Source organism: Somniosus microcephalus, chromosome 1 (assembly GCF_052327205.1).
Source record: "Somniosus microcephalus isolate GS21.2 chromosome 1, FLI_Smic_1.0, whole genome shotgun sequence".
NCBI classification, from domain to species: domain Eukaryota; kingdom Metazoa; phylum Chordata; class Chondrichthyes; order Squaliformes; family Somniosidae; genus Somniosus; species Somniosus microcephalus.
Window position 1 is genome coordinate 164,558,874 of NC_140987.1, and position 12,089 is coordinate 164,570,962.

A 12,089-nucleotide genomic window follows, 5' to 3' on the forward strand; every position below is an offset into this window, starting at 1 on the left:
AAAGAGAGAGACCCTCTCCCTCACACTCTCCCCCCCTCTCCCTCACACTCTTCCCCCCTCTCCCTCACACTCTCCTCCCTCACACCCTCCCCCCCCACACTCTCCCCCCCCCACACTCTTCCCCCCCCCTCCCTCACACTCCCCCCCCCCTCACACTCCCCCCCTCACACTCCCCCCCCCTCACACTCTCCCCCCCTCTCCCTCACACTCTTTCCCCCCCCCTCCCTCACCCTCCGCCGCCCCCCCCCCCCCCCCAGGCCCGACCGGACTCACCTCGGTAGCACCTGCTGGTGAACAAGGCGGGCCTTTGGACCCGGTTGGCAGACTCCCGTGTCCGATTGAGATCGGGGACAGCCGTTTTTTTTTTAAAAAGCCAGAGCGGGCTCTCGTGGGCGGGCGGCGCATGCGCGGTCAGTGCCAGCGGCGCGAGGCGGCCCGCGGGGAGTAGGCAGGGAAACCCCGCGGGCTGGCGGCCGTTAGCGAGCTGATCACTTCGGGCGGCCATCCCGCGCTCCGGCCCCGACACCGTCAAACCTGAGAGGGGGAAGAGGAGAAGGAGAGAGAGGGAAGAGGAGAAGGAGAGAGAGGGAAGAGGAGAAAGAGAGAGAGGGAAGAGGAGAAGGAGAGAGAGAGGGGGAAGAGAGAGAGAGAGAGAGAGAAATTTTTTGAGCTTCAGGCCTGCCTGCAGCGGACCTGGAGAGCAGCCCCGAGTCCCCCCTGCGCGAGGGTGAGGAGGAGCGGGGGGGTTGCTAAACACAATATAAAACTCAAATAAATTGTTAATTAATTACCTAACACATAATTCAAATATTTACCTTAGTTCCCTAACACACTGAAAGTGTGGGGAAAAAAATCGTGAAAAATCAAGATGGCGGCCACTCACCTCGGTTCAGAACGATAAGGCCCGCCCACACACGCACCGATTGGTCGACCGTCAGGTCACTCGACACTCAACTGTAGGATGGCACGCGCCAGGAACCCGCCGTACGATTGGTCGACCTCGACGTCACACGGTCGCTAATGAGATGCTAATGAGCGGAACGCTGAACGTTTTTTGGATACCGCGGGCGCGATTTTTGTCCGGCTGAAACGTAAATACGCCTATCACCGGTCCGGAATCGCAAGCTTTCTTTTGAGGCGACGCGCGCGTCGGTACGCTCTATAACTTTCAAACGTATAGAACACGGACAGACAGACAGACATCGGGACAGACAGACATCGGGACAGACAGAAGAGCTCTTTTATATATATAGATAGATATAAACCCTAAACAGGAGTGTTTTTTTTTAAACGTGAAGTATTTTCCTGGGATTAATAAGTATAAAATGTATTCAGCAGAATCTGAAAAATAACTCTTCAATTAAATAGTGAAATATTTATATTTGAATTCAACTGTGATGCAGTAAGTTCTACATGCGTAATTTAGCTTTTCAAAAAGGAGGAAATCTGTTTAACTATCTGGTGTCATAACTCATTCATTGGTAACGCCAGTTCTTCACAGGAAACAACTTGCATTTATGTAGTAGTCCTCATGTATCAAAATGCTTTACATTAAGGAAGGCAAAACAGGAAGTGAAGAGAGGAAACTGGAGAGAGTTAGGGATACGGATAAAAGGCAAAGGGCTAAAAATTCAGTTTGGGGCGCCAAGCTCGCCTGGGCGCCGGAATTACCGCTGCGCGCGGAGCCACTTGCGCCATCGGGATATTCAGTTTCTGCGCCCCAAATGGAAGCGGGCCACTAAACAAGGCTTCCCGCGCCCCGCTTGGGGCGCTGAAACTGAATTTCGGTGCGCAAATGCGGTACTGCAGGCCTTCCTCCCACTGTTAAGGGGGAGGTGCCTGCAACACCGTGATCCCCGCTCGCGAGTGCCGGCAAATGAGCCCGGCACCAAGGAGAAGTGCCGGGCTCTCGGGAAACAGCCGGCAATGCCGCGGGGGGGTGGTGTAGGAGGCCGGGGACGGAGGTGCGGGCAGGCGGCCGCCGAAAAAGCGGCCGGCCGCACCTCCACCTTAACTAGCACCACTACCGCCACAGGTTGGCCCCTGTGTACCGGTCGCTATTTGCGGCCGGCGCGGAAGAGGCGGGCGCGACCTAATATGGCGTTCGGGGCGGTAGCGGGGCGCTGCGCACACCGATGACGTCATCGGTGGCGGCGCAGCGCTACAGGCTAACGCCGCCATTAGCGCCCCGCTAAATATCGCGGTGGTTGTGGCCAGTGGCGCTAAAGCCTCTGAGTGGCCTCTTTGGGCGCAAACTGGTGGCGCAGGCCACTGAATTTCTAAGCCAAAGTGTTTTAAGAAGGTTTTTGAAAGCAGGGAGGGCAATGGCAAGGCAGAGGTAACTGGTAAGGAGTTCCAGAGAGCAGGAGCACAGTTGTTGAATGAGCAGGGCACAGGAAGAAGCCAAATGTTAATGGAGAAGAGGTGTATACATGAACAAAAAAGCCAGAGGGAGATTACTAAGGTAGGGTGGGGCAACATCATCAAGGGACTGAAAGTGAAGATGAGAATTCTGAAGTCAACTCATTGGAGCAAATAAAGATGAACAAACTTTAAAAAAAAAAATGTTTTCGAAAAGTTTCTTAAATTTTAATTTTTATTAAAATGGATAAATTTCACACTGCACAAAATTAAAATTAGTTTTTCAGAGCCATAACCTTTGTGTTGCAGTCAATAGGCTGTTAAAACCCCAGTTATACCTAATCCCTTTGTGTCTAACTTTTAGTGGGGAATTTAACAGCGTAATCACTGCGGAAGAGCAGAAGTTTTCGTCCGTCTCAATGATTTACGAGATTTCACTGATTGCCGGTTCTATGGGTGGGGGTGGTGGGCACAGCATAGCCTGTTTTGGAGCGGTCATTGACCGACCGCAATTTCCAGATTTCTGCATGAGCCTGCGGATGTGCCAAATCCCGAAGTTGCGGTCCGTTTCAAAGGTGAAATGTCGGCAAACGCTGCCAGTTCACCGTCATCCCAACCGCAAATTCGGGGCCATAATAAAAGAGTAGCTGTCATTTTTAATTCAATGTTCTCGGCCCCATAAAGTTAAAGTGGTCATAAAGTAAGCAGCCGCAGAACCTGTGTGTTCCTTTGCTGCAGAACATAATGGGCCGGATATTCCGATCCCTACGGGTAGGTACGCGCTGTGCACCCACCCGTAGGGACATCGGAAATGGCCATTTCAGGCATGCGCTGAAAACCAGCATTTCCGATCTGTCAAGAATCCTCTTGACAGATCCGCCAGCTCCCCTGGAGAAGGGCCTCTGCGGGCAGATAGTTCCGCTTTTTGGAGACCCTCCGCCTGCAGAAAACCCTTACAATTCTTACGCCTGGTAAAAGCAGGCGTAAGATCTGCTTTTACCAGGATAAGAGTAGAAAAAAGTTTGTTTTTTTTAAAAAAAATTTCACTGATTTATCATTTTAAAATACTTTAAAAAAAGGTAAGTTTATTTTTAGCCCCGTAAAATACTTGAATTATTTTTTCAAAAAATTAAATTTTTGTTTAAAATACTTAATTTATTGTAATTTCTAGTCATTTTAAAAATGTGATTTAAAAAAAAAAAAATTATTTGAAGTTTTACTATGTTTTTCATTGATCTCCATTCATATATTTGATGGGTCTTCCTGTCAAATGTATGAAGGGAGATTCCCTTCTGTGATTGGCTCCCCATGGCCCACGTGATCCCAGGGATGCTGCGAACTACATGCGCCCCTGGGATACGTGGGCCATGTGCACCTGGAGTTTGGTGAGGCCCAGCATCGGAACTGTGCGCGTCCCGGGAGCCCTCAGATAAGGGCGCAGATTTTTCCAGATCGCAGCCCTCCGCCCGCGGGAGGCCTGCGATCGGAAAATACGGGCCATTAACTTTTTGTTTTGAATGCTTCATGTATTTTTAAGTTCAAATACTCTTTCAGTGATTTATACTGACATGAAAAAGCATACTTTTAGAAGCAGTGAAGCAGTTTTTGTTTTAAAATGCTACTTTTCTCCCGTCTCCTGAATTGTTGATTCTTTTTGAATTATGGTTCCATGAACGACGACAGTCCTGGGGCACGTTGTCCAAGTAGTCACACGTTATGTGTCAGCTTAGACAGTGAATGTTGGCAGGCTGCATGACTCCAAAGCGTGTTGCAGCCAAAATGAAAACCGTCTTCTGTTAATGTTTAGCGAACCCGGCAAAGACTTGGGCAGGAACCTGGTTCCTCTGGTCTACAAGATCTTAATATTTCATCTATTTTAGATGGTAAAAATGATGGGTAAATAAGTTTGCTTATGATTGTGTGCATTCTACTAATTCAAAGTTGTTTAATTCAAATTATCTGATAGTTGAAGTTTTTTTGAGCACTATATTCCCACTTGGCTGTTTATGTTGCTTATTTTGAATTACTGGATAATTTGAATTTTTTTAAACATTACAGTCTGGCAATTCAGCCATTTTTAATCAAATGTCCTTTTTAAAAAAAAACTTCCCAAAAATGATTGCAGTATATTGATTCTGTATCAAGCCCTCTTTCTCTCCTTGCCTCGTTTATCGGAAAGGTGATTACCCTGGGATATATTTCCACTGGTGGCAATGGCCTTCTGTTATATTGCCCGAGTGTGAGTATGTTTACTATTTTGTTGGACAGTAAATGGAATTGGGTTATTTAATCCTGGGCCATCAAAGCAGATTCTGTCATGGCCTGATATCTACATGTATACTCCCAGCAGGAGCACTGGATAGTGATCAGAAGTGGCAGCCCTGAATATTTTTACCTCTGTCCTATTTTAGTGATGTTGGGCATTAAGGCCAGTTCTACACATACCCTGTGCACCTCGGCTGAGATCATCTGCCTTAGCATTGATTAGGATACAACTGACAGTTTTATGCACTGTGTGTCTCGATGCAACGCTGCACATTCTGTTTATCTGCTGATCCATTGTGTGGGGTAAAGATTCTACTGTGTCCCATTTAACTTTCTGAATGTTACATTTTAATGTGCATATTAACACTATAACTTTGTTTCCTTATGTCAGCAGTAATTTGTAGAGTGTATGATTGTATTTTAATTTCCATTTTAAGAATAGCAATGTAGATTGCAAAGACTTTGAATTGCAGCCAATATAAATTGAGAATTTATGCAGTCTGTATTAAAATGATTTGGCATCGCCAGCAAAGGTATAGATACCATAGCCGCTGTTGGGCCGTTTACTGAATTAACCTGACATAGTGCATTCACATTACAGAAATAGTGGGGAATGTGATGTGCCTCTCATTTCCAGGATGGCAAGTTTTTAATCTTGGCTGAGTTATTGGAGAAGTTACCATATGGGGAAGGGAGAAGAAAATTAGGCTTGCTCCTTTCTGTAGTTGGAGGCATTATCTAGGGATAAGATATTTTCTCTGCCCGATTGAGTAGTGAAATTGTAAAGAATTATAAAGAATGTGTGTGATTTCGCTATGCGCAACTGATTTTTAAATAAATTCTAGGGATGTGACCGCTGGCAAAGCTAGCATTTATTGTCCATCCTGAGTTGACCCAAGCAGCTGATGGTGAGCTGCCGCTTTCAACCACTGGCAGTAGTTTGATACAACTGAGTGGCTTGTCAACCACATTGCTGGGGGACTGGAGTCACATAGGCTAGGCGGGACAGTCTATTCTTCACTAGTATTTGTGTCAGCCTTGGCTCAGTGGTAGCACTTTAACTTCTGAGTCAGAAGGTTGTGGATTCAAGCCCTACTTCAGAGACTGGAGCGCATAATCTCAGCTGGCACTTCAGTGCAATACTGAGGTAATACTGCACTGTCGAAGATGAGACGTTAAGGTGGATATAAAAGAACCCACAGCACTGTTGGAAGAGGAGCAGGGGCGTTCTCCTGGTGTCCTCAACCAGCACCTTAAAAACAGATGATCTGGTCATTTATTTCATTGCTGTTTGTAGAACCTTGCTGTCTGCAAATTGGCTGCTGCGTTTCCTGCATTACAATCGTAACTACACTTCAAAAGTACCTGTACTTCATTGGCTGTAAAGCGCTTTGGGATGTCCTAAGGTCATGAAAGGCGCTATATAAATGCAAGTTTTTTCTTTAATATTAAAAAATTCATCTGCATTTGGACATCTGTTAGAATACCATACATGCACTAAAGTACAGGTACACATTGCTCTGCTAATTCAAGAATCATGTAGAGCCAGCAGTATCATTAAATGCTGATGACTTGCATATTTTAAGGCTGGAACCTGCTGTATAGCATCGGCACAAGAGGCTTAAGTAGAGAACAGAATGAAGAGCTTATCATTTACCATTTTTTTGGTTTGTTTTCATCTGTCAGTTTGTAGTGCTTAAAAAAAGCTACAATGCATTACAGTGAAATCTGAATTGAAGAACAGCATAATCATACATTCAAGAGCTTTTGACTCAATAATTAGCACTGAATTCCAGTTAGTACCCCAGTACCTTTTTTCTATATTTTTACATTTTCATCCATTCCATGCTTTTAGGCATCCTTATCTTGCACACAATTCCCAGCTGAGGATAGCTACGGTATCTTCTAGGATACTAATCCAGGAATGGCCATTGAATAAATCATCTGCCAGGCAAGAGTGGTTTCATGTGGGTCTAATCACAATTGTGAAAGCTGTGAATAAAGTATACTATCTCCATGTAGAATATGTCTGATAGAGAAGTCTGTTGAGATCTTAAGCCTTATGTTCTGGTAGAATAAAACAGACGATGCATTGTAAGACTTCTTAGTTAATATAGACTGTGAAATTTTGAAACACTGAGCACCCTGAATTCCCTTGGGAGAAATTCACCTTTTTATTAAAAAAATGTTTTACAGAAGAAATCCATTCTACAAACTTTAGCTTTAATCTTTAGTTCAACTCACTGGCAAAATCAAATTTTTTCAATAATTTAGATCTGTTTACATTAATTGCATATGTCATGGTAATTAGTGCTGCATTGTATAGAGAAGAGACTTTATGAATTATCTACCAATGTCAGTGAATCAGTTGGAAATTATTCAGCTGATGTGCAGATTTTTAAAAATCATCATGAGGATTTCAGTGCATTGCACGTAGCATACTGCAAGACATCAGCCATTGCGGTTGGCAGCGTAACTAAGGAGTACACCTCCGAAAGAAATCCACACTTGCCTGGTGCGGAGCCCCCTTTGGAAACTTGCATTGTTTCACTGCAGAGTTGAGCAGAGCGTAGTGGCCCACGGATCACCGGGGCGCACCGTGTGCGTAAGCGCACCTGGGATCACGTGAGGCGGTGCACCAATCAGGAAACAAAGTTCCAATGCCAGACGTCAAATCAAATTTTAAATGAAACAGTGTGAATATTGATCTGAATTGATGACCAATATGATCCCAATATGATCATTATAACACTCAAGCTAAACTGCAAGGAATATTTTTGTAAAGTAAACACCGATCCCTTTTCGAGGATCTGTCCAGTTTTAGAGTGACATGAATAAAGGCAACAATTATTCAAAACAAGCTACGGCAAAGAAATATCAGGCAGCAAATCTTGTTTCAACAATATCCAATTACTTTATTATGCAAAAGGTCTGGTGGCTAGAAATAATTTGTAATCAGAGTGATGGGCAGCAGAGTGAGAACAATGCAAAGTAATGGCGGTGTTTGTATGGTAATACAAAGCTATGTTGAATATTAAAACAGTATGGACAACTACCTCCACCCCCCCCCTTTCCCCTTACGCTGTGCAAACATGTTCCTGCGCCTGTTTGCACCAGCCGTAAAATTTTCATGCGTAATTGCTGGCCAGTTGGTGGGCAATTATCCCAACTCTGCGCCAGCAAGGAGGATTTCACAGGCGCAGCGGATGATCTGTCAGATCACAAGTTCGGGATTGAGCACATGCGGAAATCCCAAACTTCCAATCAATTTCAACGGTGGTATGGCGGTGTACTCAAGTACGCCATTATACCAACCGCAAATTCTGCCCCATCATCTTCGTGAATGTGACTCTTGCTGTGCACTTTACAATGACGAGCATTTCCCTTGTTCTCAAATAGTGTATGATAGTTTACTGTGTGTACGTTATATAATATGGAGTGTTTACAAGTTTTTTGTATTTTTTTGTTTTGTGATATTCACAGATTGACCATTGCTTTCTTTGCACTGTCTGGCCTGGACATGCTGAGTGCCTTACATCTGGTGGATAAAGCTAGCATCATTGAATGGATTTATTCCCTGCAGGTTCTTCCCACTGAAGACAGTGAGTGAGTTTTTGTTTTTGATCTTGGAGTTATTAAAAATATCAAAGCATTGTATCTGTTTTCACTCTATATTTGTTCAAGCTTCTTGTCAACTTCAATTGTGTAACTTATACCTTGTGAATGGAATAAAAATCATATCAACTTTGTCCAATAAATAGATAGAATTCGGTTCATATTAGAAGTGTTCTAATACAGGATGCAGTTAATTCTTTGTTACTGGCAGTGAGAAAGAAGACTATTATCTTAAGTGCATAGTGGAGTGGATTATACAGTTGTTTTACAAATGCAGGCCTAATTATTTTATCAAGTACCATGCTTATTAATCTGCAATTCATTTATCCGGGATGCAGAATTTATCCAGGATGCAGAATCTCCCAACATTCAACTGTAAACTGTTTCTAGATAAAGCCTTCAATAATATTACAATTGTTAGTGTCGTCACACTCGAGTATTGGAGTGCACTGATGATCACCATCTGCATTGACGCCTGCTGCTACCATATAAAAGACCATAACTCAGGCGGGTGATGTTATGGAGGTGAAAATAGGTGGTCTTTGTGATGGAGAGTATACGGGATTTGTTAGGTCAGCTAAGGTTTGAATAGGATTTGGAGGTTGAAAATAATCTGGTTCAGCCTGAGACATTGGCCAGGGAGAGGGATGGAATTGGTAGCAAGGTACAGAGTTTGTGGCAGGGGATGAAGATGATGGCTTTGGTCTTCCCACTGTTTAACTAGAGGAAATTGCTGCTCAGCTCATCCAAGACTAGATGTCGGTCAAGCAGTCTGAAAACACACAGGCGGTCTGCGGATGAGGTCACCAAGGGGAACATAAGAAATAGGAGCTGGAGTAGGCCATTTGGCTTTTCACGTCTGCTCTGCCATTCAACAAGATCATGGCTGATCTACCTCAACTCCCACACTATCCCCATATCCCTTAATTCCCAAAAATTTATCGACCTCTGTCTTGAATATACTCAACGACTGAGCATCCACAGCTTTCTGGGGTACAGAATTCCAAAGATTCACAACTCTGAGTGAAGAAATTTCTCCTCCTCTCAGTCCTAAATGGCCATCCCCTTATTCTGAAACTCTGAACCCGTGTTCTAGATTCACCAGCCAGGGGAAACATTTTCTCAGCATTAATCTCGTCAAGCTCCTTAAGAAATTTATATGTTTCAATTAGATCACCTCTCATTCTTCTAAAGTCTAGGGAATATAGGCCTAGTCTACTCAATCTCTCCTCAGGGCATTCCCCTCATCCCAGGAACCAGTCTAGTGAACCTTTGTTGCACTCCCTCCTAAGGCATCTAGGTCTTTCCTTTGGTAAGGAGACCAGAACTGCACACACTACTCGAGGTGTAGCCTTGTCAATGCCCTGTATAATTGTAGTAAGACTTCTTTACTCTTATACTCTAATCCCTTTGTAACAAAAGCTAACAGACCATTTCCTTTCCTAATTGCTTGCTGTACTTGCATGTTAACTTTGTGATTCATGTATAAGCACACCCAGGTTCCTCTGAATGCAAACATTCCCCATGCAGATTAGGAAGAGGAGGGGTCAAGGATAGACCCTTGAAGGAGAATTGTGTGGTCGACCATGTTAAAGGATGCAGAGAGGAGAAATAATGCATCACAGTTATGGAGAATGTTGTTTGTGACTTTGACTTTGGTTGTGCTGTTTTGGTGCTGTAGTGGAGTGGAAACCTGATTGCAGCAATGCATACGGAGATTTGGGAGAGATAGGCATGGACAAGGACTTGAGAGGAATGGGAAGATAGAAATGGGCGGTAGTCTGCAAGGACAGAGGGTTTGAGGGTGAGACTTTTGAGAAGGGGTGGGGATAGCAGTTTTGAAAGAAAAGGAGACAAAACTTGGTGTAACAATGTAAGAAGTTTGCAGCTGAAACAAAAATTGGCCATGTGGTTGATAGTGAGGAAGAAAGCTGTAGACTGCAGGAAGGTAACAATGGACTGGTCAGGTGGGCAGAAAAGTGGCAAATGGTATTCAATCCAGAGAAGTGTGAGGTAAGGCATTTGGGGAGGGCTAACAAGGCAAGGGAATACACAATAAATGGTAGGATACTGAGAATTGCAGAGGAATAAAGGGACCTTGGAGTGCATTTCCACAGATCCCTGAAGGTAGCAGGGCAGGTAGATAAGGTGGTTAAGATGTCATATGGGATATTTTGCTCTTATATTCTATGCCTCGGCTAATAAAGGAAAGAGGTTATGCTAGAACTGTATAAAACACTAGTTAGGCCACAGCTGGAGTACTGCGTACAGTTCTGGTCACCACATTACAGGTAAGATGTCATTGCACTAGAGAGGGTACAGAGGAGATTTACGAGGATGTTGCCAGGGCTGGAGAATTTTAGGTCTGAGGAAAGATTGGATAGGCTGGGGTTGTTTTCTTTGGAACAGAGGATTCTTAATTGAGGTGTATAAAATTATGAGGAGCCTAGATAGAGTGGATAGGAAGCACCTATTTCCCTTAGCAGAGAGGTCAATAACCAGGGGGCAATTAATTGGTGGAAGGATTAGAGGGGAGTTGAAAAGTTTTTCACCCAGAGGGTGATGGTGGGGTCTAGAACTCACTGCCTGAAAGGGTGGTAGAGGCAGAAACGCTCATCACATTTAAAAAGTACTTGGATATGCACTTGAGGGGGTTTAACCTGCAAGGCTACAGACCAAGAACTGGAAAGTGGGATTAGGCTGGATAGCTCTTTTTTTGACCGGCACAGACACGATGGGCCGAACGGCCTCCTTCTGTGCCGTAAATTTCTATGATTCTGTGATTTGTTGTAAGTGAGAGTGGAGGTGAAGGGATTTAAAGAAATGGTTGGTAGTGGATGTACCCAGAGGTTATAATTGCAAAATACTGCGGATGCTGGAAATCTGAAATAACAACAGAAAATGCTGGAAATACTCAGCAGGCCAGGCAGCATCCGTGGAGAGAGAAACAGAGTTAACGTTTCAGGTCTGGGACCCTTCATCAGAACTGGAAAAAGCTGGAGATGTAACAGATATTAAGCAGGTGCAGAGACAGGGGGGGGGTTAGGAGGGGAGGAAGAAATAGAAAGAACATCCTGTACTTTTGTAAGAGGCAGGAAAGATAAAATGTTGCAAATGGGAATGGCAAAAATCATACTGCATGAAAAATGGGGGCCGGGATAACTATCTGAAATTGTTGAACTCAATGTTGAGTCCGGCAGACTGCAGAGTGCCCAATCGAAAGATGAGGTGCTGTTCCTCGAGCTTACGTTGAGCTTCATTGGAACAATGTAATAGGCCGAGGACAGAGAGATCAGAGTGGGAGTGAAGCGGTGAATTAAAGTGACAGGCGACCGGAAGCTCAGGGTCACCCGTACGGACTGAACGGAGGTGTTCCGCAAAGCGGTCGCCCAATCTGCATTTGGTCTCCCCAATGTAGAGGAGACCGCATCGTGAGCAGCGAATACAGTATATTAAATTGCAAGAAGTACAAGTAAATCGCCGTTTCACCTGGAAGGGGTGTTTGGGGCCCTGGACAGTGGGAAGGGAGGAGGTAAAAGGGCATGTGTTGCATTTCCTGCGCTTGCACGGGAAGGTGCCAGGTGACGGAGAAGGGCTGTTGGGGGTGATTGAGGAGTAGACCAGGGTGTCGCGGAGGGAGCAGTCCCTTCGGAATGCTGAAAGGGGAGGTGAGGGGAAGATGTGTTTGGTGGTGGGATCACGTTGGAGGTAGCGGAAATGGCGGAGGATGATCCGTTGAATGTGGAGGCTGGTGGGGTGAAAGGTGAGGACAAGGGGAACCCTATCGTGGTTCTGGGAGGGAGGGGCAGGGGTGAGAGCAGAAGTCGGGAAATAGAACTGACACGGTC

The 12,089-nt window shown here is 44.8% G+C and overlaps 1 protein-coding gene across 1 annotated transcript in view; it reads left to right on the plus strand.

The window, feature by feature from the left end:
• The window catches only part of pggt1b (protein geranylgeranyltransferase type I, beta subunit), a 107,547-nt gene that overhangs the window by 38,736 nt on the left and 56,722 nt on the right, over positions 1 to 12,089 (plus strand). The window contains exon 2 of the mRNA XM_085987084.1: positions 8,110 to 8,228. Coding sequence (XP_085843210.1) covers positions 8,110 to 8,228 — 119 coding nt within the window. The remainder of the gene's footprint in view (positions 1 to 8,109; positions 8,229 to 12,089) is intronic.